We start from the raw sequence: 25,430 nt of genomic DNA, 5'->3' as shown, positions 1-25,430 counted from the left end.
TTTGTTAACTTACCCTCTCAGTGTGTTAGTGCTCTTTCGCCACATTTCTAGTTCCTCCTGGCTACATATGTGTGCATAATTTTCTCAGGGATTAATAAAAGTCTGATTCTGGCTAAATAAGTGGTCTTCACATGTGCAGAACGAAACTGTTTCCTTTCTGCTGGTCAACTTCTACTGTAAAACTGTTTTGGAGCTCTCACCTCATTTCACCACATGCCTGCTCTCCTCTATCAATGTCCACCTCTCCTGGAAAAGAACCAATGGGCCAACTCCCCAGGGTCCCCTCAGCGGTACCCCTCAGTTACAGATTCCCTCTGAGTGGTACTATTGGTCTGACCAGCCCTTGGTACCATCCTGCCTGACATCAATGGTTCAGGGTGCTTTTGATAACTTAGTGGTGTGGGGGATAGTTCCTTGGCACACTTTGGCATCCTTAGTACCAACTGAGCACAATTTAAACACCACACCCTTCCTGACTATTGTTGCTGACAATGCCATGCCCCTTTATGACCATGGTGTATCCATCTTCTGATGACTGCTTCCAGCTGGACAATGCTCCATGTCACAAAACTCAAGTCATCTCAAACTGATTTGTATAGCATGACAAAGAGTTCACTGTGCTCAGAGTCCCTCCACTGTCACCAGATCTAAATCCAATAAAGTACTGTTAGGGTGTGGGATGTGGTGGCACAAATCTGCAGCATCTGCATGATGATGTCATGGTAATATGTACCAAAATCTCTCAGGAATGTGTCTTTAAAGCAGTTGTGATTGAGCGGGCACTGAGTGTACTTTGTTTACCATAAAGAACCAACATAATTTGGCAAAAATTTGGCAAACCGTCTTCTGTAATTCAAACTCTTATAGAAGTTCTGTGGGTGTTGTTTATGCTGTCAGAAGAAACAGGAAAGACTAGGGTGAGATACACAGACTAAACTCGATATGCTAAATTAACAGTGGTATCACGAGGAAGGGTGTTGTTATCAGTACGTTAAACACAACAAGTTATAGTTATAGTTTTTTCAAGTACTTATATGAAGTCTTGATTAAGTACAGGGTACATAAAATATGCATCTCAGTTTGATCCTTAAGCCTCCAAAGGCATCCGTGGTTACATTTTAACCAATCAAAAGCCTTTATCAGAGACCTGATGGAGCACATTCACATGCGGCATTGATAGGCACACATCAAACACGTGTACACATGGAGGGAGTTAGGCTCTCACTCTTTTTCTCTGTCTTTCTCTCTCTGCCACAAACACACACACTCAGGGGACTGGAACCCCATAATTACCGAGCAGCAGAGCCCACTAACCACTGGCTGGCCCCGGACTGATCATGTGATGGTGCGATCACTGGGGCCCAGCACGGAGAAACATTTTCCCAGGGTCAGTTTTACAGTTTCCCTCCTGGTCATTGAGGTTGTGAAGGGGTTATTAAGCTGATCCATAGACTGCACTTAAGAGAAATATCATTCCAGAGCTGTGCAGTAATACAGAATGTGGCATGTGTCTCTTCATGGCTTCTCCAGGAGCACAAGTTTATTTTTGTTTTATTTCCCCTGTCCACACAGATCTTTGATTGTACAGCACTTGTCTGGACACAAAATTGCTGTGTTGGCTGATGAAATTATAATCTTGTTCTTTATGTCTGTTTTCTCTTTTTTTTATCCTGAAGAGGAAGACAAAAAAAGAGAACTGCCAGCTGCTCCCCACAGTAATGAGAGTAGATGAAACAAGTTTTATGTATTGAGCATTATTAACTGATTTGGACTTCTGATGGTGATTATGCTGCTGTTTAAACTAATTACCTAGTATATTCCCAAGCAGGTAACTTTTGTTATCAGAATATTTTTTGCATCATCAATACCTGACATTTTCTAGTTGATGAATTTTACTAGAATGCCAGCCAAAGGGGTCTTACTGTATATGAAGTGGCTCAGGGACTGACAGAAAGGTTTAAGAAATCTGTTTTAATTCAAGGTGATACAGCAATGGTCAGAAATATTAATTTTAATGAATCATTACAGAGAGAGAGATGTGACAGCCAGGAAGAGCAGTGTTGGCAGAGCAGAGCTTTGCTGTTGCTGCCCATTGTTGAGGTAGTACTCAGCAACCTTCTTGTTGGGGTTTGTGCCGGTGAACCAGAGCTGCATGCATTTCCCAGAGGTTTTGGTGTATGTGGTATAGATGTAAGAGTTGGACCAGATTTCTTCACACATGGATTTGGGTGTGGGAAAAACATCAGTCCACTTACTGCACTTGCTACCTTCAGGACATTTGTTGATACCTGTGACAGAATTGAATGCATTTGATAAATTTTAATAGTGTTGTTTCTGCATAGATGTAAATGTAAAAGCAACAACAACAAAAAATCTCTGTGTGAAAATGTTTTTGCAAAACTGGGAATATGCTTGCTGTGGTTTATAAGAGAAATGCAAGCGCAAACATGCATGTCTGCTTTGCTTTTCCAAGTGTGGGCCCCACCTGAGCTCCAGTCCCATCCCTTGTGCCAGTTAGTTTTGCAGGTGAAATCATTCTTGCAGTCTTCCCACCAGGTTTCACAGTCCTCCTTACATAAAGGCACATCTAAGATGCGCTCCTTACGCCAGCTCTGATCCACCTACACAAATGCACACCATTGGCTGATTAGTATAATCAGTAATGAACTAAATAAGCCCCTTTCCCTCATAGTTCTAACTACTGCGTGTATGTATATATATATATATATATATATATATATATATATATATATATATATATATATATATATATATATATATATATATATATATATATTCTGTTTCCTCAGTTTGAACAACAGACCATTTCTGTCCTTTCAACTTCCTGTGCTGCCATCTAGTGACAAAAATATAGACAAACATTAGACACTCAAATGCACACGTGGATGAGAATACTCACTGGTTGTATCCAGGGTCCCAAGTGTGGTGAGCACTCATAAAAACAAGTGTCCTGGATGAAATGTTTTTTGCACTCCTTGCTCATAATGCCACAGTGATTCCAGTTGAAGTTGTAGAGATAGGAGGCATCGTCATGGGCTTCTGCAGAGGTGTTGGCTGTGCAGCATGCATTATCTCGCCATGGAGAGCACTGGAAAAAGGAAACCAGAATCACTTTATGGATTTAGAACTAAAAAAAATGTTTTTTCCACCAAGCTCCTTGGGGTTTAAATCAAGACAAGAAGGGAAACGTTAGCGACAGTGCTATGTTTGCAATTATCACCTGCTGGTACAGTTGTCCCTCAGGGCCAGGCTCTGTTTTGTGATGTTTTGCATCCATACACATGTTCAGTTTGTCCAGAGACATGGCTCCACCAGAGAGGGCAAGTAGCAAGGTCAGGACGGACCACATGACTGTAGGGGAGGGAAGCATCAACAGCAGGTTGTGGGAAAAATCTTAATACTGCTTATAAAGAGGCCAATAATGGGAAGAAGGAAATAGTATGGGATAGCAGCCAACTCCCTGTGACCTCTAACCCGAGTCTGACGAACAGCATTTTACTGACCTTAGTTAATTTTCTACCATCAGCAGGCAGGTGTCTGGATTGTTTGGTCATAGGTACTAATTTAATATTTTAACAGTATTTACAGTATTTAACAGCCCTGGTGTAGATCTCTTTCAGTAACAGACCTAGTGACAAAGTTTAGAGTTTATGGTAATCCGGACAGTCCTTGTTTTTGCTTTTTTTGTAAGAAGACAACCTGAATTCTCCAAAGCTATAGAACTCCAAACTGGACAAAACATTTACAAGGAAGAACAGCTAAGCAAAGCTGATTGATGTGGTGATGACTTAATAAGGGCTGGGTATCCATTTCGATTCCGATTCACAAAGTCCTGATTCGATTAGATCCCCGATTCCATTCAATTCGATTCAATTTTGACTCAGACAGTGAGAAATATCATAATTGTCATCATTTATCAGTACATATCCATATTTTTATATCTATGTATAAAAACAAAGCTGAAACTTGTGAGACTTTACCAGAGGTGTAAGCATCACAGGAGATGCCTCTGTGTAAGTGGGGATAAAACTTAGAAAAACATGAAGGAGATTTTCTTGGCCTGGCTTTTTATAGCAGATAACCTTTAAAAATATTCTGCAGTAGGCAAAAGAGAAGAAAACCATGAATCAGCAGATGAACATTAAACTTCTTAAAATTATGCCGAATTGCAAAACGCTCTCTAATAAAACCTCTGTAACTTTGCTTTGCTTTGTTCAGCATCAGGTAAATTTCTTTATTGAACAGCAGAAATTAGGTTTTCTTGTCGGTGGTCATTTTTTAAAAAAAACCCCCAAAAATCCAAAAACCAAAACAAACAAAAAGCGGCTGACAGCACTGAACACAACGGTAGACTGGTGCATAATAAGCAAGCGAATAATGCAGAAAACAGAGATATTTCATGGTAAACTGGGCTCTTGAGTACACTGAGAAAGAGCTGTGCAGGAAGTTTGATTTTATCGTGGTGGAAGCAAAAGAGCAAAAGTAAGAGGGAATTCATGACGATGTTTATCAAACGTGAAGCATAGTTTTGATCTTCTTTTGCAGCTGGTTCAGTGAATTGTGGCCAGAGAGTAATGAAACCTCCAGCTTCATAATCTTTCAGATGTCGGTTTTCAGCACCGACGGCACACACGTGGACACGATCCACGCTTTGTGTTCACTTCTTTTTGTGGAATCCGTTTACCTGCACTTTGTGAACTTTTTATCCAGAAAGGTGCTATATAAATAAAACTTAACTTACTTTCTTTTACTTACTCTGTCCCACGTGTGATTTTTCTCTCTGCTAATCTGACTTTTGGGTTCTTTTAAATACTAAATATAAGACATGAGGAAGTTTTACCCACAATACCGCAACAAATAAAGTGTGGCTCCTGAATGCAGCATAAAAATGCAAAAGGACACAATGTAAGCTATAAAGTGAACTCTGTCAGAGAGCAAATGTGTCTCTACAACTTTTTGCGTTTAAAAGCCAAACATTAAAAAACATGAAAGATAAACTTGTCAACGATTTTGTAAAGCTCTAATCATCATATATAGATAAAATAATCCATATGCATGTAAATAGAAGTAGCTGTGTATTATCGTATAGTTTAGAAATACAAAGTAGATGCAGCTGTGGTGAAAATTCATTTAGAGACAAAGTAATAATGAACAAATTCCCTTTACCTTTGGATTTGGTGATGACTCCTTCTTGAAGGGATGATCCTACAAAGCTGTATCTGCAGATGCCCTTTAACACACTTCTCAAGACCAAACAAGAATTTCCAAACACAGATTTGTGCCCGACTGCGTGTTTGTGTGTGTGCACGCGTCTGACTGTGTGGGTAGAGTGTGAGCGAATGAATGTGAAAACTTGCTGTGCTTTTGACTAATTAGTTTTAAAGTCCAAAGTCCATATGAAGTGTGCGTGTGTGTGTGTGTGTGTGTGTGTGTGTGTGTGTGTGTGTGTGTGTGTGTGTGTGTGTGTGTGTGTTTAAGATGTGACAAATTCAAAGACACCCCCACCTCCAATGATACGGGTATCCAGGTCTGGGTCCCCTGGTCCCTTCAGAGTGGTGGGTCACTTTGAATGACTATAATTACCATGTTCTCAGTTATCTCCATTATCCTATGATGAAATACTTCTGGCCTGATTGGACTAGTATTCTTCAGGTGATTATGCCTGCATCTGCAAGGTACAAGAGGTCACTAAAATACTCTCATAATTCTGAAAATGAAGTCAGTTATATTTTATGGCTTTCACAATCACATGCACTCAGTCAACATCTATGGGAGATTTTGGACCACCATGTAAGACATTCCTCTCCACTGCCATCATAAACACCAAGGGCGGGACTATCTCATAGAAGAGTGATATTGCATCTGGTCAGATAACTGTAGAACCAGTGCCAGGCTATCTATAAGCTACTTTAACACTCTTGATGTCGGATTTTTCTTTAATTTGTTACCAGTCAGCAGTTCCTGTGAGCATGTGATTTTCCAGTTTTATAACATCTGGCCATGAAGAATATCAGTCTTATCTCAAGGTTTAACCTGCTCACCACCACCCTCTCTTACACACACACACACACACACACACACACACACACACACACACACACACACACACACACACACACACACACACACACACACACACACACACAAGCTGTTGTGACAGGGCAGCGTGACCTGGGATGACAATAAGAAGATCAAAAGGATGGTAAGTAAGTACTTTTAGTGCTCTCACCATGACAAAGAAAAAAGAAACTTTACATACACCCTCAAGAGGGTAATTTCTTTGCATGTGCATGAATGTGCTTATACTTGAGGTTAACGCTCTGAACCTACTGATAAGAATGTTCAACTTCAGCAGCATTTACAGAAACCAGCCGTGAACTACGACAAAAATTCTGTTATCTCAGCAGCTTCCTATAGTTTGAAAGAGTGTTTGTGTTATGGGTTGCTTAAAGCTGATATACACTAATCACATAATACACAATACTACTGCTACTACTACTACTAATAATAATATATGGCAGATGCTACTCTTCCAGACAGATACAGTACTGTGCAAAAGTCTTTACTCACCTCTCATTTTACTCACTACTTTTTTTTCAGTCACTTTGTTACCAGCAACATGCCACAAAAATGCATTATTTATTCCCATTTATTCAGTCGAATCTATTTGACTGGGACAAAGTAATATTTTTGCACAAGGAAGATAATTCATCTTTGAGCTATTCGCTGAAAACGTGGCATATCTCAGCTTGGTGTGCAAAAAGTCTGAGACAGGACTTGAGAGATGGTTCAATTGATCCATCTACTGTTCATCAAAGTTTCATCAGAAATGGTCTTAGTGGAAGGGTGGCTGTCGAGAAACCATTCTTAAAGAAAAGCAACAGGGAGAAAAGACAAATTGCACAAGCACCGGACTGAAAACCAGTGGAAACAGGTCTGATGGAGTGATGAATTCAAATTTGAAATTTTTAGTTTAAATCACCATTTGTACACAAGAGGTCAGGAGAGGTAAAACAGTGAGTGTCTGAAACTATCTGTAAAGCATGGTGGAGGCTATGCAAAAGGGAGCCAACATGCTGAGAGGAGCTTTGAATGTCTTTCAAGAAGCCTGGTGAACTATTCCTGAAGTCTACTTAAAGAAAGGACAAGAGCACTTGACTAAAACAGTTCAGGCTGAAGTGCACTAAGTGGTGCAGAGGTATACGCCATGATGGATTACAGCTTGTTCAGTGACCTTCTCTCCACCGCAGCTTCAAATGTGTCCAGTTTGCAGGCATTCAAAGAGCAAATCTTTCTAATCTGTTCTTTTCTAATCTAGTTTGCTGGTGTCACCAACAGTTACTATTGGAGGGCACTGGGTGTGACCAGTTCCTGAGTGACTGAAAGTCTCCATCATTTTACTGTATAGGCTGAGGGATCTCTTTATCCTCTTTTTATATGCAGCTTCTGTGTTGGTCTTCCAGTTTAACCTGTTGTTGATGATGATGATGACATCCCAGTTCTTCTTCAGCTTGTCAACACCATGTCATAAAATTAAATTAAATAAAGACAAATAACATGTTTTATTGCATATACCGATCATTAAAATAAAAACATGGTAAATGGCCTGTATTTGTATAGCGCTTTTCTAGTCCCTAAGGACCCCAAAGCGCTTTACACAACCTGTCATCCACCCATTCACACACATTAATATCGCTGTGACACATTTTAGTTAAAGCTCATTAGTGTTTCTACTTTATTTAGAACCTCTCGTGCCACAGACGTGGCTCATGCTCCGAAAAGGGAACCTTTATGGAGAGCCGCTGGAGAAAGGAGGACTCTTTATGGGTGAACACCAGCAGTTTCCGGTAAAATTTGTTTTGAATTTTTGTCGAGCCACTGACAGGGACTCAGACTGTGGATTTCGGGTAAGGTTAAGCACGAAGTTATTTTATTGTTTGATTATATCACATCATTTTCAATCCACAATATCAGGGGAGTGTTAGATTTTAGAGTCTGTGAGTCTTAAACTGGAGGACTTTTAAATCGACCGTTAATGACGTATTAGCTGTTCCTCTGTCGTTTGTTGTCTTAACGCAAACTCCGGCTTCAGTTTTCTTTCTGTTTTATGGGATTCATTTCTGTTGTGTGACAGAAATGTCCACGCTGTTTCCGTCGTTGCTGCCCCGGATAACGGAGTCTCTGTGGTTTAATCTGGACCGACCGTGTGTGGATGAGACCGAGCTGCACCAGCAAGAGCAGCAGCACCAGACCTGGGTAAAGGCTCCCCAGAGCAATTATAGACTTGTATTTTCCATCTTTATGCAATTTTTTTGCTTCCATTTCACTTACGATGAGTTTATATACTCTGCGCGTGTTAGTTTATAATTTATTAGTTTGAGTATTTGCGAAAGGCTAAAAGTCATATAGAAGTCCTGTAGTCTGCTATAATTACTGGTGGCTCTATTATTTTTCCTTTATCAGAATCAAAATAATAAATAAACTTATAAATACATCTTAATCCCAGGAGGAAATCGTTCTAACTTGAGCTATAAATGTGAAAAACAGAAAGTGTAAACACTATATATAAAAAAAGAGTAAAACTAAGGCACTCAAAGTGCAATGTTTAGTCAAAATTAAATGTTACAAAGTTAAAACAATACTTTACACAGTACGGTGTGAAAGATTGTTCAGTACTTAGCATAACTTGGACAGTATTGTCCTTTCTGAAACCTCAGATCAGTCAAGCTCCACAGCTGCAACATCTCTGGCCATGCATGATCAGTCTATTGATCGTATTATGAGACTTCATACACTTTAATATGTGCAAACTGTCTCTACCGTAGCTGCAGAGCATTGCTGAGAAAGACAACAATCTGATGCCCATTGGAAAACCAATTTTTGAGGTAACGGAAAAAGATTTTTAAACACAAAATAGACACAGTGTGAAACAGACTGGTTACATACTTTGTTCCCCTCCATTCATGCTGTCTGCATTTACTGGGTGCAGGCAGGCTACGAAGAGGAGGAAGAAGAAGATGACGAAGATGAAGAAGACAGCGAGGAAGACTCAGAAGATGAAGAGGACATGCAGGACATGGATGAGATGAACGACTACAACGAGTCACCTGATGATGGCGAGATAAATGAGGTGCTTTTCTTTATGATTTGAATAATTTTTTTTCCAGGCGACAGTATCACAAACCCTACGGTCATGAGGTTTTTTAATGTTAAGACTTGGTAAAAATACATGTATCTAAATTTAATTCAGTTTCTTTCCATTACCAAAACTGCCTCTAATCTAGCTCGGTTTCTTTCTGTCAGGTGGATATGGAAGGACCAGACCAAGACCAAGACCAGTGGATGATTTAAGACAATACTGGTTTTCATCAGGCTGGCCCTGGGTTTCCACTCCATGCTTAAAATACAACTGCTGCTCTTCAGTCTCTGACATGTTTTTATGTGTGAAATTAGTGAAAGAACAATGCTGAAGAATCACCATAAGATACTTTGAGAAATCAGTGCATTTTTTCTAACTTCAATTTAATTACAATTGACAGTGTGTGACTGTGGAAAATACTTTAAACCAATCAAAGTGGCTCCAATTGTGTGGTGCTCTTAAGTAGTGTTGTTTTTGTATCAAGTCGGGAAAACCTTCACGCAGTGGTAGCAGCAGGCCCACTGATCCGTTATGTAAACCTTGAACTTTTGCTATCTACAGTTATGCAGAGCAGCGTCTGCAACCAGCAGACTAAGCATGACCATAACGTCAAGTCAGCAAAATAACTTATTGACCTATGCAAGAGTCATCCAGTTGCTTCACCATATAGTCCTGTTCTGTTTCCCAGCAGTGTTTTGTATGTTACAGAAATACCTTCAGCAGAGCATTCATAAAACCCCAGGACATGTATTCTGATCAGACACTTTTTATATTTTGAACTATGTCAGAAGCAAAAGCTGCTAACAAATATTTAAATATGAGACACAGAGTTCTGTCATGGTTATGTTGTAGAATATTTAACCATGGCATTCCCTACTTCTGCTGAAGTTGTAAATTATTTTAACTGAACCATGTTTCTGTTTTTGTGTATTTGAATTTATTAATAAAATCTAACAAGATGTGACGCGTCACTTGTAGTTCAATAAAAAGTTTGGTGAATTTTGGTGGTGGGATGGCCAAGGTTTATATAATTAGACTTTAACTGCAGGGAAGATTTTAAGAATTAATGCTTGCAGTTCAGCTGAAGGAAGACAGGTGATTAATATTAACATGTACTTTAATAAAAATTTTATTTTAATTTAGGTTTAATTTGCATTTAGATTAAATTTTGTGAGTCTCAAATTTGGGAGTAAGAAAAAAGAAGCCTTAAAAAAATTGTTTATTTGAGTCTTTTAAACAAAAGAAAAGACATGAGATGCTGAGAAGTCACAACAAAGTCCCAGTAGAATAAAAGGTGATTGGAGCATATGAGATACCTAAACTGGGGATTGTTTATATTTCTCTATATAGAAAGTGTCAGCCTTTTGTTTTAAGATTTAATTTAGCTTTGTTTTGTTTTTGTGGGTAAATGTTGCAGTAAATTATCTCTTGTGAAATCGGTGGGGCACTTGGTCAAACGGGATCTGCAGTAAACCTTGAAGCTCCTTCTTTACCCAGTATGCACTAGTGAGTTATTTTGCAAGGTATTTCTTCACAGGTTGAGCTGTATTGTTACACAGACTAGAAATTGAAACGATACCCCTTTAGATGAAGTAAGAATTTGGACATTTCTGTTTCTGAAGTGTGTGTTTGAGTAACAATATGAAATCCTGCCATGATGTCATGATCTACTTGATTCCCTGGTACACCAGCTCAGCCATCCCATCCCTGATGCCCTTGCTATACTCTAGCATGGCCCGGTGGATCTTCCATTCATACAGGCCACTCTTGCGAATATATCTAAGGAACTTTGGAGCACCAGGAAACAGCACGTTGTCTGCCAGGATAATAGATCCTTTTCCCAGTAGACCAGAGCCCTCGAGCATCTGTAACACACAGGGACAGCGAGTGAGGCAGCTGGGTGGGTAACAGTAGGAAAGCGCAAACCTTTAAGTCAAATATATAATATAATATAATATAATATAATATATACAAATATCCTGTCTAGTAATTTATTCTCATTACTTGCAGGTCAGGGAGGTAACATTTCTTCCAGTGGTCCATGAAGACAAAATCCAGTCTTTCTAAATTGTAGTCAGAGCGCAGCTGAGGGATCACTTCATCAGATGGATTGACAATCAGCTCCACCTGAGGAAAGCACAGCATGATTATCAAAAGTATGAAACTCTCATTGTTTAGTAAAATTAGAGTAATAAAGCCCCAAATGTATCTGGTCTTTCAGACGGCCTGCTGCACATGAAGTGTACTGAACAAAGAACATTTTTTAAATTGTTTAGATGCTTCTCTAACTCACCGTGTCATCATCAAACCCTGCCAGGCGGATGACTTTCTCAGCGATAGCGGCATTTCTCTGGTCCATCTCGATGCTGTAGAGCCTGGCGCCCAGAGGCAGAGAACGGGCAATCCGCACAGTGCTGTATCCACAGTGGGCACCCAGCTCCAGCACTGTCAGAGGGCTGTGCTCCATCAGCAGCCGGTCCAGGATCTTTCCTAAAAATCAAGGAAACCATACACGCAAATACACACCTAAAGGTGCTTTTTACTTTTTAAAACAAACAAACAAAGATTACGTTTGCTGTGTTCAAACTCTGTACCTTTTTTAGGTCCAATGTTGCTGATGAACTCCACCTTGCTGCACCAGACATCAAAGGTGTCCAGGATACTGTCAGGGTCTCCGGGGGTGGCATGAGTGAGGACGTACTGAAAGGCACGCTCCTCTCGGCTCAGACCAGTAACGCAGTCCTTCCATATCCTGATGAGGACTGCCCGATAGAACAGCACAAAGAAGTAACGGTATCTGATAATCAGCGTCAGCAGGAGTGGAAGGAAGGCCAGAGCAATAGCAGGAGACACCATCCTAGCATCTACAGACAGAAACACACATGCACAGGTCGGTTATTTGTCAGATATATTTTAACAAAGTGAGCCCTGTATTATTTATCACAAGAAGTATAAGTAAACACTGACTACAAGGGTTTTTGAAAGATGTTTTGATTGACTGGCTCTGGAAAACCTAAAAGAGGAGACCTTTGGGAACAAATAGTCTACACACACACACACACACACACACACACACACACACACACACACACACACGTACACACACGTTTACAGCATGTCATTAAATTATGTCTGCTCTCTCCCATAGTTTGTGTCTTGTCTCTGTGTGCTCCTCTTTTCTCTCTCTTCTTTAACCTCACCCACCACTCGGTCGCGGCTGATGGCTGCGCCTGCTTGAGTCAAATTCTGCTGGAAGTATCTATCTTCGGCCTGGTGTTTGCCATAGGGGATCATTAAATTGGTGTTTTTGTGAACTGGCAAGTCCTTTAATACCTGAAGTATACTTGTTGCTCTCTTTCTGATTCCCACAGAATTTATGCACCTGCAACACCTTATAAAAGCACTGAATCATTTTGATTTCATGGTCAACAGCATAAACAGAGAAAATATTACTACTCAACTTCAATTTAACATTGATCGGTGTCTTAGACAACACTGGGCGTGCGTTCCTTTAAAATTTAGAAATTCCATGATTGGCACAAGGGAATTTATATTATTGCATTTTTTCTTAGCTCAGGTTCATTGAGGAAGGCACTTGTCTTTTTTAAATAAACATCAACTGATGTTCTCATAAAAATAAAGAATCATAATTCAGGGGCAGTGGTATCACTCTCCAAACTACAAAACCACTTACTTATTCTGTTTATGCACTATGTGCTTAAACTATGATGTACTGGCACGTAAAACAACAACAGAAGGTAATACTGCACTGGATTAAGAAAAATTTCCCAAAGTGTGTCTCTGTTGTACATTTTTCAGTAACGTAGTCTGGTTTAGCTTTTAAATATGACCTAAGCTGTAAGTAAGGACAACAAGGACGCAGAAAAGCCACAATTTTCATTTAATCATTATTTCTTTACAGCAAAGAAATAAATGTACATACACAGGAAACTGTTAATAATTAAAACACTGTGATCTTTATTTGTAATCACAAAATATTTCTGAGCTGAATGAACTTCTAATACTCATGTATGCAAAATGACATCTGCACAGAAACAGGTGTAGCCGCCATAGTCTCGTGCTAAATGTGAAAGAAAGTACTGTGCCGCTCTAGATGTTTCTACTGCCCCACATAAGTGTAGACTTCACCGACTTTCTGCATCACACTGAACAGAATCCATGTTACTCGGAAAGAAAAGACAAACTTACCTGTTTAATAAAAAGCAGAGTAGACTTTGAAAGGTGGCACTTGAGCTGAGGCAGGTGCAGAAACACAGAGAGAAGAGCGTGTGTGTTTAAGAGAAGCTCAGAGACACAAGGCTGTGAATAATTTATGTATCACGTGCATGACAGTATATATATATCCTATAAATATTCCCATTTAACAGAAAAAAACTACAACTGTTTAACATCAGGTTTTGCCATTTTTCATGTGACATGAAGAAACCAGTATATTTAAAAAAAATAAAATACAAATAAAATGAGCAACAGGAGAAACAAGGGCAGTGTGAAACTGACATTTGATATCTCAAGTTAACGTCAACAGGTGTGCGTCTCTGTGCGGAGTCCAATTTCTTTCTTTACTAAGTCATGATGGAAGGATCAAGAAAAACCTTATTGATGTATCAAGTAAAATACAAGATTAAAAAAATAAATTGAAGTAAACAGATAAATATATTGCTTGTGTGTGCATGGACATGTCACCACAGAGAGGGGAGATCGGTCTCCACCACAGTGATCATTACAAAAAGATCTCTTAATTCAGTGAATAATTTGATAATGGAGACAAAATGTAACTCATTTATGTACAAAAAATATATATATAAAAATAAAATGCAATGTTCCTGCCGGTATGATTTTGGGTGGTTCAGCAGTGTACACAAACACCAGCTCTCTTATCTTTGTTGATGAGGTGATGATCATTTGTAAAGTCTCTGGCTTCTCATTTTGGTAAAAATAATGCTCCGTTTTAATGGAGGAAACTCAGTGACAATAATAATGCAAGGATACATTTTGTAACAAATCAAGATGATGCTGTGGTTTAATAAAAAAATGTTACTATTTTTTTAACGTAGCTATCTGAAACTGAACTATCAGCTGTTCACCAGTTAGCAGCTGGCTCCTTTGCTGGACTTTGTGTACATTACTGCAAAGCGCTGGTATTCACGCAGCACAATGAAAGCATCATCTGCAGGGCAGGAACAGATGTGGATGACTCGCTGTTTAAAGCTCTGCACACGGCTGCTTGAGGAGAGCTCGGATGAACTTCTTCAGCTCTTTGTCCCCTCTGCTCCACCTCACCAGTCGAGTCAGCACCAGTCTTCCCTCTTCAGCCTGAGCAAGGGAAAGGTACCATCCACCTTTCCCCACCTTTTTTCCTCTTTTTGTCAGTTTCTTATCCATCTGCACCTCCTCTTGACTTTTCTCCTCATTCTCGTCACTCTCTGCAGAGTCTAAACCAGGACAGTTACACGTGCCGCCTTCTTGGAGCCACAAAGCGCTGTGGGCCATGGCGCCTCCGACTCCTTCTGCTTTCTCAGCCCCTCCCCCCGCCCATCTCAGGATGCGACTGCTGGCCGTAGGCACCAGCTGAAGGTCACCCCCCACTGTCATCATGCTGCCCAGACGCATCTTAAATGCTACGACAGAGACACGGAGAACACTATTCAACAGGTGTCACTTCATGCATGTTGTAAATCACCCAGTCTCTGTGACTAGATAAGCTGTCCTGTTTTTGCAAGAGAAATTGCATGCTACAAAAGAAAAGGATGCATTTGGAGCCCACGTTATCTATAACACTTTGTTCTCACCATATGGACTGTGGCAGAAGTTTTCCTGGATGTCAATCTCTCCTTCTGCAGCCAGACTGCAGGCTTCACAAATAACACTCCCTGGGGGGATGGAAAACGACAATGGTTAAATGATTGCAGCAGTCTGCAGTGGGGATATAAAAATAATCACCTTGGTGGAACTTTTCTCTTTTGTTTTCTTTCGTCCATTAAACCCCAGCATCAAAGCAGGCCAAACACCTTAAGGCTTCAGTAAGAACCTTAAGTAAAAGTGGATTAAATACAACTTTACAGTCTAAAGTGTCTTGAGGTGGCTGTTGTAGTGATTTGTTGCTATATAAATAAACCTGAGTTGAAACTGAACTGAATTTTTTAAATGGATGCTGTGAAAGAGGCGTGATTGCAGTACTGTAAAAATTACATTCAGGGATGAATAAAGAGTAATACTAAAACTTAAGTAAAAGTGCCAGTATATTAATGTTTTTTTAAAAATCTGTTCTAAGTAAACGTGCTGCATTTAAAGACAAAAATAAAGAAGTAATATGAGAAAAATGTAATAAAGCAGAAAAATGGCTTTAGGAAATGTAAACTACATTTATAAAAATGAAGTAAAACTACAGCACTCCAAGTGCAATGTTATTAATTAAAATGAAATATCCCAAAGTTAAAACAATGCCATGTACAGTACAGAGAGTATATTATAAGTGAAGTGTAATTAGTACAGTTTACATATGACTGGAGTATTATTGATGCAGCAAAGTGGAAGCACAACCTTTCAAAATGGGTGACATCACAATACAATCATGTAGTTTTCTTAAAAATTACTATTGTTATTATTATTATTGGACAATTGTACTTGTCGGAGGCTTCAACAGTTACTCCATTAAAGTTAAATGTGTCAATTAAATTTCAGTTCAATTACATTTATATAGGAGCAAATCAGAAAAATAGTGCTTCGTAGTGCTTTATATTGTAAGGTAAAGACCCTACAATAACAGAGAGAAAACCCCAAAGATCAGACAGCGTCCTATGAGCAAGTATTTGATGAGAGTGGGAAGAAAAACCCCAGAATAAAACACCTTTTAACAGGAGGAGACCTCTGGCACAACCAGGCTCAGGGAGGGGCCCTGACTGGTTGGGGGTGAGGAGAGGAAGACAGGACAAAAGAGAAGAGAGCCAGAGATTAATCATAACTAATGATTAAATGCAGAGAGGTGTAAACTATGTGTAAAAGCATAGTGAGTTAAAGTCCCCCAGCAGTCTGGGTCTATTGCAGTCTGACTAATGGAGGATTCAGGGTCGCCTGATCCAGACCTAAGTATAAGCTTTATCAAAAAGGAAATTTTCAAGCCTAATCTTAAAAGTAGAAAAGATGTCTGTCTTCTGAATCCAAACTGGGCGATTGTTCCACAGAGAGGGGCCTGAAAGCTGAAAGGCTCTGCCTCCCATTCTGTCCTACGAACCACGAGTACGCATGCAGTCTGAGAGAAAAGTGCCCTACTGGGTTGATACGCTACTAAGAGGATTATGATTATGGGACAAACACTTGCATTTTAAAGACTTATTAAAATCTTACATGAAACACTAGAAGAGCTTGTGAACATTTACAATGAAAAAGAAAACATGAGAAAGTTCAGTTCAGTGTTTATGAGAAGCTTTTCTGGAGTAAGTGAGCAACATTTCCTTAATGAATGCAGTGGAAATAAAGGAAAAGGATAAACTATAAGAAAAACACAGTCTAGCAAACCGCATCCTCAGAGCTGTACTTGAGTACTTGAGAACTTCCCAAAACAAAAGTGTTTTGGTGGAGAATGACACAACTTTGTGCACTGACCTTTGGGCACCTCCTCGTGCTTCGCCTCCTCTGTTTCCCGCCCATCCTGCCCCTCGGATACGGGGATGCAGAGTTCGGTTTCGTGTGGGAACCGGGTGCAGTTAAACATATAAGGCCAGGGGAAGCCGAACGCGCTCATCACTGGCACGCAGCCATCCCGTACGGCCTCGCACAGGTTCCTGCAGGGGCTGACCGGCCCGCTGACCTCCGGCAGACACACCGGAGCGAAGAGCGAGCATAGAAACTTCTTGGTGTCCCGGTGGCAGTGCTTGGAGATGAGTGGCAGCCAGGCTGCAGACTGCTGCTGGACCTCCCTCAGTGAATCATGGCCGAGCATGTTTGGAATCCACATGCTCCTGTAACCGATCCCGTGGCACAGAGACATAGTGCTCGGAATGGGTTTGCACACGGAGCGAAAAGTGGGCTTGAACCAAAGCGACGGTTCCGGAGGCGCGCTGTCAGAAGCGTGAGAAACTCCAAAGAGCGCAATGAAAGAGAGCAGAAAAACAGGCATCGTTTTGTCTACAGTCTAAAGCGCTTCTGCTCTTCTGTCTGGACTTGACCGGCATGTAGGTGTAAACAGAGAGGTGTGGAGGAAACAGGGGGTTAATGAGAGGCCAGGCGCCTCCCAGTCACAATCCCACCCCATCAAACCGCTGCTGTCTGCCTCCACGGCAGTGTCAGTGGGGGCGTAGGGATTGTTTACTTAGTTTGGGTTGTCAGTAATGTTGAAAACATTTGTGTGCAGCGCCACAAGACAGAAAGAATAAACTTCTGCAATGCTATTTGAACTTATAAGAAATATTCACCAGCCTCCAAACGTCTGTGTATTGACAATAAGGTTAGATTAGATGAAACTTTATTAATCCCTCGGGTGGGTTCCTCCGGGAAATTCTAATTCCAATAGCACAGCACCAACAGAAGTTACAGAATGTGAGCAGAAATATACCATATATACACATATATAAATACAGAGTATACAAAAGGGATGAATAGAATAAATAGGAATAAGAATACAAGGGAATTGCACATTTCAAGTATGTGAGTCTATTGCACCGTTGACTATTAACAAAAAGTATTGCACAGTGAAAAGGCACTACAGCTTAGTTGTTCCCCCCTGCTTTGTCCTCCTGTTTCCCCTCCCTCTCCCCTCCAGAGAGGAGTTAAAAATCCTTTGTGTGTGGGACAAAGGAGTTTTTAAGTCTGTTGGTTCTTGACTTTAGGAGAAGCAACCTGTCACTGAACAGACTCTTCTGGTTGTTTATGACCGTGTGCAGAGGATGCCCAGCATTGTCCATAATGTCCAGAAGTTTCTTTAGTGTCCTTTTCTCTGCAACTGTCACCAGAGTGTCCAGCTTGATGCCGACCGCAGAGCCAGCCTTCCTGATCAGTTTTTCCAGCCTGGGTGAGTCCTTCTTTGCTGTGCTGCTCCCCCAGCACCCCACAGCATAGAACAGTACTCCAGCAACCACCGACTGGTAAAACATCCTCAGGAGCTTCCTGCAGATGTTAAAAGCGCGAGGTACTTGTATGTGTTGACCACCTCCTCTCCCTCTATCTGAACTGGCACTGGACCTGCTCTGGACCTCTGGAAGTCCACAACCACTTCCTTGGTCTTTGAGGTGTTGAGTTGCAGGTGGTTTGTGTGACTAAATGTGACAAAGTTCCTCATCAGACTCCTGTACTCTTCCTGATCATCCCAGATACACAGTTTATAATTTAAACTGTTGCTTTTTATGCCATTCTGCTATGTGTTTTAATGTTTTTTAATTGCTCTTATTTGATACTTTACAAAATATAAAAAATTGGAAATGTATGTCTAAGTAACAAACAAACAAATAAAGTAACAGTGACAGTGCAGCAGTATGAAATTAATTGCTGGAAATAAAATGTAACTATCGTGCGTTTGAGAAGCTGAATGTGTTTGGTACCCTGTCATCGTACACAACCCGAGGATATATCAGCGAGCCTTTAATCTTTCCCAGCGAGTCTGCCACATGTACAATGACATGTCCTATCCTGCCCCATCATCTTACACTTTGCTACAGTAGCTTATTGTAAACGCAGGAGCAGTTCATACTTGCTTAAATATTTGTAGTTTGGTTTATCCTAATTTCCTATCTTACTTCAAAGCAAAAAGAAAGAAATACAGTGTTCAGACAAGTTAGAGTCACTCAATACAGAGCAGAGAATTAATGACAGAGGCACAGCACTTTGCTACTTCGCCTAAAGATTGTTATGGACATTAAAAAAGTACTCTTCAGGGCAATACAGAACAACAAAGTGGGATACTTGTAAGCTGATTCATCAGTAATGTAATACTCTATAATTAAATCCAACTTAACCTGCTTAGACCCAGGGAAGTCCCTTTATTGAACCCCACCTATATTGTGTCCTGTTGGTTCTATATGTTACGTAAACTTCCTAATTACTGTCCACATATACAGAACTGGGTAATAGTCTTCAGCCAACCCATATTTTTAATGCTCTGTTTCCAAAGAGCCAAACTTCTTTATGTTTATTTGTAGGCTTTTAGAACAAAAGTTCTTCAGTCTTCCTGAACATCTTCCAGAGTTTTTCTTTGTACATACAGTGGGGCAAAAAAGTATTTAGTCAGCCACCGATTGTGCAAGTTCCCCCACTTAAAATGATGACAGAGGTCAGTAATTTGCACCAGAGGTACACTTCAACTGTGAGAGACAGAATGTGAAAAAAAAATCCATGAATTCACATGGTAGGATTTGTAAAGAATTTATTCGTAAATCAGGGTGGAAAATAAGTATTTGGTCACCTCAAACAAGGAAAATCTCTGGCTCTCACAGACCTGTAACGTCTTCTGTAAGAAGCTTTTCTGTCCCCCACTCGTTACCTGTATGAATGGCACCTGTTTGAACTCATCATCTGTATAAAAGACACCTGTCCACAGCCTCAAACAGTCAGACTCCAAACGCTGCCATGGCCAAGACCAAAGAGCTTTCGAAGGACACCAGGAAAAGTATTGTAGACCTGCATCAGACTGGGAAGAGTGAATCTACAATAGGCAAGCAGCTTGGTGTGAAAAAATCAACTGTGGGAGCAATCATGAGAAAATGGAAGACATACAAGACCACTGATAATCTCCCTCGATCTGGGGCTCCACGCAAGATCTCATCCCGTGGGGTCAAAATGATCATGAGAACGGTGAGCAAAGATCCCAGAACCACACGGGGGGACCTGGTGAATGACCTGCAGAGAGCTGGGACCAAAGTAACAAAGGTCACCATCAGTAACACACTACAACGGCAGGGAATCAAATCCCGCAGTGCCAGACGTGTTCCGCTGCTGAAGCCAGTGCATGTCCAGGCCCGTCTGAAGTTTGCCAGAGAGCACATGGATGATACAGCAGAGGATTGGGAGAATGTCATGTGGTCAGATGAAACCAAAGTAGAACTTTTTGGTATAAACTCAACTCGTCGTGTTTGGAGGAAGAAGAATACTGAGTTGCATCCCAAGAACACCATACCTACTGTGAAGCATGGGGGTGGAAACATCATGCTATGGGGCTGTTTTTCTGCCAAGGGGACAGGACGACTGATCCGTGTTAAGGACAGAATGAATGGGGCCATGTATCGTGAGATTTTGAGCCAAAACCTCCTTCCATCAGTGAGAACTTTGAAGATGAAACGAGGCTGGGTCTTCCAACATGACAATGATCCAAAACACAGGGCCCGGGCAACAAAGGAGTGGCTCCGTAAGAAGCATTTGAAAGTCCTGGAGTGGCCTAGACAGTCTCCAGACCTCAACCCCATAGAAAATCTGTGGCGGGAGTTGAAAGTCCGTGTTGCTCGGCGACAGCCCCAAAACATCACTGCTCTCGAGAAGATCTGCATGGAGGAATGGGCCAAAATACCAGCTACTGTGTGTGCAAACCTGGTAAAGACCTATAGTAAACGTTTGACCTCTGTTATTGCCAACAAAGGCTATGTTACAAAGTATTGAGTTGTATTTTTGTTATTGACCAAATACTTATTTTCCACCCTGATTTACGAATAAATTCTTTACAAATCCTACCATGTGGATTCATGGATTTTTTTTTTTTCACATTCTGTCTCTCACAGTTGAAGTGTACCTCTGGTGCAAATTACTGACCTCTGTCATCATTTTAAGTGGGGGAACTTGCACAATCGGTGGCTGACTAAATACTTTTTTGCCCCACTGTATGCTGCTTTTTCAATCACTTCTTTTGCTTTTTACATTGTTTTTTTTTTTTTTAATCATTTATTTATCCAGGTAAAAGTCTCACTGAGATTCAATTTTCATTTCCAAGAGAGACCTGGTATTTTTCAGTACAATCCTTGTACCTGACCATTGTCAGAGGAATGTAAGCCACTTAATACTGACGTAGGAAACATTCAAACATAAAGTCACCTAGCTTAAGAGATGAACTAATGTTGTGTCTACACTTAACAGGCAATTTAGCAAAGAATCACAGAGATCTTATCACTGCCAGCTGGTTGCAAAAACAAATAATTTGTTCCCATTTATTAACTTAAATCTACAGACACAGTTTGATGGGCTTAAATTATTATTTTTGCAGCAATGACGGTGATTCCAAAAGAGATATTAGCTTAAAACTTGGTGTGCAGCAAGTCCTTAACAACTTTAAGGAAACTGCACAAGTTGAGGATAAAAGAAACCAAAGAAATTAAAGCAGAGAAACAGTATCTGAAAATCATAGTGAAACAAAAATCCAGCAAAGACCTGACACGGGGCCTGAGAGATACAGTAGATACATCTACTGTTCACTGAAGCCTCATCAGAAATGGTGTCAGAGGAAGGGTGTTTGTCAAGAAGCCGTACGTTCTTCACAAAGGGAGTCAGGAAGAAAAGTTTGAGGTATGCCAAATTACACATGAACTGGACTGAAAATGAGTGGAAACAGGTCTGATGGAGTGATGAACCTTTTGCGTCATAAGATTGTTCTGTGTAATGTGTATACAGCAGGTCAGGAAACAAGTACAACACAAACTGTTTATAAAATATGGTGGCGACTCTGTAAGGTTTTTGGCTGCATTTCAGCCAGTGTTAAACCTGAGATTTCTTTCTGATATACGCATTTCTAATCCTGCCAATCCGTTTCACTTTCAATTTTAAAAATCATATCATCTGCAGCTCTGCCACCTCCAGCTCTCTACTTAAAATCAGGTCTCATTACCATCTGGCACAAATCTCACAGGACGCTCGTCTTCACCCACTTCACCCCGGCTCCACTCTAACCCTAACCTCTTTTGTGCACTGTCCATTGATTTGGATGGTTAACCCCAGGTATTTAAACTCATCTACCTTCATTGCGTCTTCACCGTTACAAAAAACAGTACGTAAACAAAAAATACATAATGAAACCATCAAAAAGCAACATACTAAAAATGTCGTATATTAGTATTAATATATTATTCATTTCCTCGCGACCCTGAAAAGGATAAGCGGAAGCGAATGGATGGATTGATATTATCTATTTATTTATCATTCATTCAGTTCACGTTTAAAGCTTCCTCTTCACGTGACGAGGTCCGACGTCGCTTCTCAAAAACCGGAAGTGGTTCTTGTGTTGTTGCGTTAGAGCTACTGTCATGTGATAGCTCGCCCGAGAAGCTGCTGCTGCTTCTGACAGTAGCTCCTTACCTTTAGATGAGGTTATAATACAACCACGCTGGAGACAACTTTTATGTTTGCTAGAGAAGAACAGCACGACTGGTTTCTGACGGAGAGAAGGGACGCCGGGGTTGTGTAGTGTCGGCCGTCGGACGTTGCCATGGGTTGCTGTTACAGCAGCGAGAACGAGAACACAACTCAGGTAGTTAGCTGTTAGCAGGCTAAACCCAATATGTGAAAGCTGGGCAATTTAAAAGTGGAGTACCTAATAGTATATTATCCCTTTGGGCATATTTCCCCGCAGACGGTACACGTGAGTAATGCGTGACGACGTTAACAAGTGGTCGTTTTCTAGGGGCTAGCAGCTTGCTACTGTAAGCTAGCCTTTGGCTAGGCCTTTTGTGAAGTACAAGCCAGTTAAGTTAGCCAAGATGATAAACAGTCTGACTTCAGAAAGCTTTAACAGATCCAGAGGCAAAGAGATGTGTTTTGATGGTTTAAAAAAAAAAAGTTATTTACTTATATAAATGGTTTTAAAGCGAGGTGAAAAGTAAAGAATAAGTTGCTAACGTGTTAGATAGGACAAACGGCAAGGTGAGGGACATTTGGGATTTTACTTTCATGTAGTCATATGACCCTAAAGATTCCCAGCTATTTTTAGTTTAGAGAAACAAGTCATTTCTTCCTCCATGCATCTTTCCAGTTTAAAGGAGCAATGGGGACAGAATGAAGATCTATCTTTCTCTGCCTGCCTGTGTTGTGCTCATATATTTGTTTTAGACTGAAGAAATTACTTTTGGAGTATTTGTAAGAGCACCACAAGTTGCAGAAGTGATACTTTGTGCGTTGTTGCATTACTATAATGTAATTATATTAACTAACACACACACACACACACACACACACACAAAATAATGAAGTAAAATAAATAAAATAAAACAAAATAAATGATAACTTTAAAGTGGTCTCAACTGTCATAATTAGCTTTGATTTAGAAGGAAAAAGAAGTAAGTTAAATTTCTTGATTTGTTTAAGGAAGAGACAAAGCCGCTCATCTCCCCGAACCCTCCCAGCAAACCACTAAATGGCGTGACCGGCTGGAACCCTGGAACTAGCTCATCAGCGCTGTCAAATGAACAGGCCCTCCTTTCATCCATCCTGACAAAGACGGCACAGTAAGACCCTCCTTAATGCAAATGTAGCCATGCCACTGACAATAACGCAAGAGTGTCTGTGTAATAAACATACCGTTATCCCCCTGTACATCAGGAACATCATCGACGTCTCAGCAGCAGACGCCATCATGGTGGAGCCGCATGAGTACATGGACAGAGCTCGACAATACAGGTGTGCAAATAGACGGTTTATGGCTTGATGGGTTTTGTTTACTGGCTCATAATAATTTTGGATGGCTCTTCAGCATGTTGTTTGATTTCTACCAAACAGAGCAGCCTCGTTTACACTAAAACACAGGTGCAGGTTAAACACTAGCTCCTCAAAGCACAGTCTACTGGTTTAAGAGAACTTAAATAGCAGCACAGCTGATTTCTTTATGTTTTTCTCTCTTCAGTACAAAGATGACTGTATTGAGCACCAGTCTGCCTCAAAACAAAGCCCTCGCTCTCCCCTCCCTCACCAGCCAGCCCCACCAAGTACTTGCGAGTGACCTGGTGCCATACTCAGATGTTCAGCAGGTATCCATCCATATGTAACATACTCTGATTGAATGGGGCTGTGTGATTCCTGTGCAGAATCCCCAGTTATGTCATTTTAAAGACAGCTAAGCGGTTAGAATTTGACTTCTCTTTTTTCTTTGCAGGTGTCTAAGATAGCAGCCTATGCTTACAGTGCAATATCTCAAATCAAAGTGGATGCTAAAGAAGACTTGGTGGTCCAGTTTGCCATTCCCTGATTCTGCAACTCTGGCCTGCATATTGTTGCTCCAGTCCCACTTTCTTCGTGTCACTCCTGCATCCTCAACTTCCAGCCCCACCCGTCATTAAACATTTTGGTCCTCCTGCTTTCTGCTTTAAACTGCTTCAAAGACGAAGACAATGTAGGGTCTTACCCCATGGCTGTCCTCGAGTGTAATTAATTTAGTGACAAATGGAAGATGGGTTTGAGCTCGTATGTACATCAGCGAGGCCTCCAGCTGTGGAAATCAAACTTTTTGATGATCTCTTAAAAAAAAAAAAAAAAAGTTTTCCACGGGTGTTTTTAGTTTCTTTGTTTTCTGAGAATCAGAGCTAGCTTGTCACCTTGCTGATACCTATGTTGGACTCACCTGGGATAAAGCTGTTGGATTTTTGACACAAAGCTGTTGGCTGCTGGTTAATACAATGCATTTGATAAAGTCTCCACTGAAAAAAAGGGATCACTGTGGCGTGGAATATCGCAAATAATCACTGCACCACATGTTGAATATGTTATTTACCAGGGGAATAAAAAGCAAAACAAAACCCCCAAACATGATTTAATCTTAACTCTTCATATATGTTTAGCTCTGTTTTACATCCTTGATGTCACCAGAAATTCTTCAGTCTTTATCCCTGAGCAACAAAATGTTAATGTTAATATTAGCACCAGTAAAAAGGAATGACATGCTTTTTCTCCCAAAATTAAAATGTTATCGTTTAGTGGAGTATACTGGCAACCATAAACAACTCACACTAACCTAGTTAGAGTGAATTTCAATGACATTTGACAGTGACGGTGGAGTAATCTGTTATTCCAGTCGAGGCCAAACCTTAATAACCTTTCCTTGGCTGGTGGGTGAGGATGCAGCTTTTCTTGGGTCACAATTCTGGAGTTTACAGGTGGCGCTGTGTCCTCTGCGCTTATCTAGCATTAAATAAACGAGCAGGCCAGAAGTTCAAGTGTAATATTCAAAGATGAAAGTGCGTGGTTGGGTGTGTGCGAGTGTGTGTAGGGACAGATATTGTGTCTTCATGCCTTTGTACAGAATTTTCTGCTTGAATATAAAAACTAAACATGATGGATTGTATGAAGTCCCTCC

At 40.6% G+C, this 25,430-nt stretch overlaps 5 protein-coding genes across 6 annotated transcripts; 2 read left to right on the top strand and 3 right to left on the bottom strand.

Annotated features, from left to right (window-relative positions):
• Positions 1-1,969: 1,969 nt before the first annotated feature.
• Positions 1,970-5,314, bottom strand: folr (folate receptor). Of its 2 annotated transcripts, XM_085380362.1 has the most exons (5): positions 5,188-5,314; positions 3,242-3,372; positions 2,921-3,109; positions 2,486-2,621; positions 1,970-2,288 (listed from the first exon to the last, which is right to left on the bottom strand). In XM_085380362.1, exons 2-5 carry the CDS (start codon positions 3,368-3,370, stop codon positions 2,023-2,025), a joined length of 720 nt encoding a protein of 239 aa, XP_085236488.1. In that variant the 5' UTR covers positions 3,371-3,372; positions 5,188-5,314; the 3' UTR covers positions 1,970-2,022. The 2 variants fall into 2 exon arrangements, with proteins under 2 accessions (XP_085236488.1, XP_085236487.1); XM_085380361.1 differs by lacking the exon at positions 5,188-5,314 and having other exon boundaries at positions 3,242-3,391.
• A 2,470-nt stretch (positions 5,315-7,784) lies between these two features.
• Positions 7,785-10,119, top strand: anapc15 (anaphase promoting complex subunit 15). The gene is made up of 5 exons (XM_085380862.1): positions 7,785-7,928; positions 8,156-8,277; positions 8,847-8,906; positions 9,011-9,151; positions 9,325-10,119. Exons 2-5 carry the CDS (start codon positions 8,158-8,160, stop codon positions 9,370-9,372), a joined length of 369 nt encoding a protein of 122 aa, XP_085236988.1. The 5' UTR covers positions 7,785-7,928; positions 8,156-8,157; the 3' UTR covers positions 9,373-10,119.
• Positions 10,120-10,353: 234 nt separating this feature from the next.
• tomt (transmembrane O-methyltransferase) lies at positions 10,354-12,848 on the bottom strand. Its single transcript, XM_085380277.1, has 4 exons — positions 11,755-12,848; positions 11,454-11,650; positions 11,165-11,287; positions 10,354-11,025 (listed from the first exon to the last, which is right to left on the bottom strand). The coding sequence occupies exons 1-4, from the start codon at positions 12,014-12,016 to the stop codon at positions 10,828-10,830; spliced, it is 780 nt and encodes a 259-aa protein (XP_085236403.1). The 5' UTR covers positions 12,017-12,848; the 3' UTR covers positions 10,354-10,827.
• A 198-nt stretch (positions 12,849-13,046) lies between these two features.
• Positions 13,047-17,376, bottom strand: sfrp2l (secreted frizzled-related protein 2 like). Its single transcript, XM_085379517.1, has 3 exons — positions 16,784-17,376; positions 14,971-15,051; positions 13,047-14,799 (listed from the first exon to the last, which is right to left on the bottom strand). Exons 1-3 carry the CDS (start codon positions 17,295-17,297, stop codon positions 14,384-14,386), a joined length of 1,011 nt encoding a protein of 336 aa, XP_085235643.1. The 5' UTR covers positions 17,298-17,376; the 3' UTR covers positions 13,047-14,383.
• Positions 17,377-22,363: 4,987 nt separating this feature from the next.
• On the top strand, positions 22,364-24,646 carry lamtor1 (late endosomal/lysosomal adaptor, MAPK and MTOR activator 1). The gene is made up of 5 exons (XM_085379519.1): positions 22,364-22,616; positions 23,450-23,589; positions 23,684-23,761; positions 23,985-24,108; positions 24,234-24,646. Exons 1-5 carry the CDS (start codon positions 22,575-22,577, stop codon positions 24,324-24,326), a joined length of 477 nt encoding a protein of 158 aa, XP_085235645.1. The 5' UTR covers positions 22,364-22,574; the 3' UTR covers positions 24,327-24,646.
• The last annotated feature ends 784 nt before the right edge of the window (positions 24,647-25,430 follow it).

This window comes from Rhamphochromis longiceps, linkage group LG14 (assembly GCF_057381845.1).
Source record: "Rhamphochromis longiceps isolate RC_006_pf linkage group LG14, R_longiceps_female_GT1.1, whole genome shotgun sequence".
In the NCBI taxonomy this organism is placed as follows: Eukaryota; Metazoa; Chordata; class Actinopteri; order Cichliformes; family Cichlidae; genus Rhamphochromis; species Rhamphochromis longiceps.
This window is presented reverse-complemented; position numbering and strand designations above follow the sequence as displayed.

Bases quoted from the DNA above. Each gene is read 5' to 3' on its own strand.
- anapc15 (XM_085380862.1), top strand. From the start codon at position 8,158: ATGTCCACGCTGTTTCCGTCGTTGCTGCCCCGGATAACGGAGTCTCTG. The intron at 8,907-9,010 runs GTAACGGAAAAA...TACTGGGTGCAG, and splicing joins TTGGAAAACCAATTTTTGAG to GCAGGCTACGAAGAGGAGGA. The intron at 9,152-9,324 runs GTGCTTTTCTTT...TCTTTCTGTCAG, and splicing joins ATGATGGCGAGATAAATGAG to GTGGATATGGAAGGACCAGA.
- tomt (XM_085380277.1), bottom strand. From the start codon at position 12,016: ATGGTGTCTCCTGCTATTGCTCTGGCCTTCCTTCCACTCCTGCTGACG. The intron at 11,651-11,754 runs GTACAGAGTTTG...CTTGATTTTTAG, and splicing joins CAACATTGGACCTAAAAAAG to GAAAGATCCTGGACCGGCTG. The intron at 11,026-11,164 runs GTAATGAGAATA...TGTGTGTTACAG, and splicing joins GTTACCTCCCTGACCTGCAA to ATGCTCGAGGGCTCTGGTCT.
- folr (XM_085380361.1), bottom strand. From the start codon at position 3,391: ATGCTTCCCTCCCCTACAGTCATGTGGTCCGTCCTGACCTTGCTACTT. The intron at 2,622-2,920 runs GTGAGTATTCTC...GCATTTGTGTAG, and splicing joins TGGGACCCTGGATACAACCA to GTGGATCAGAGCTGGCGTAA. The intron at 2,289-2,485 runs GTGGGGCCCACA...ATTCTGTCACAG, and splicing joins GGGATGGGACTGGAGCTCAG to GTATCAACAAATGTCCTGAA.
- lamtor1 (XM_085379519.1), top strand. From the start codon at position 22,575: ATGGGTTGCTGTTACAGCAGCGAGAACGAGAACACAACTCAG. The intron at 23,590-23,683 runs GTAAGACCCTCC...CCTGTACATCAG, and splicing joins ATCCTGACAAAGACGGCACA to GAACATCATCGACGTCTCAG. The intron at 24,109-24,233 runs GTATCCATCCAT...TTTTCTTTGCAG, and splicing joins CATACTCAGATGTTCAGCAG to GTGTCTAAGATAGCAGCCTA.
- sfrp2l (XM_085379517.1), bottom strand. From the start codon at position 17,297: ATGCCTGTTTTTCTGCTCTCTTTCATTGCGCTCTTTGGAGTTTCTCAC. The intron at 15,052-16,783 runs GTCAGTGCACAA...CCATCCCCCCAG, and splicing joins GCACGAGGAGGTGCCCAAAG to GGAGTGTTATTTGTGAAGCC. The intron at 14,800-14,970 runs GTGAGAACAAAG...TCTCTGTCGTAG, and splicing joins CTTCTGCCACAGTCCATATG to CATTTAAGATGCGTCTGGGC.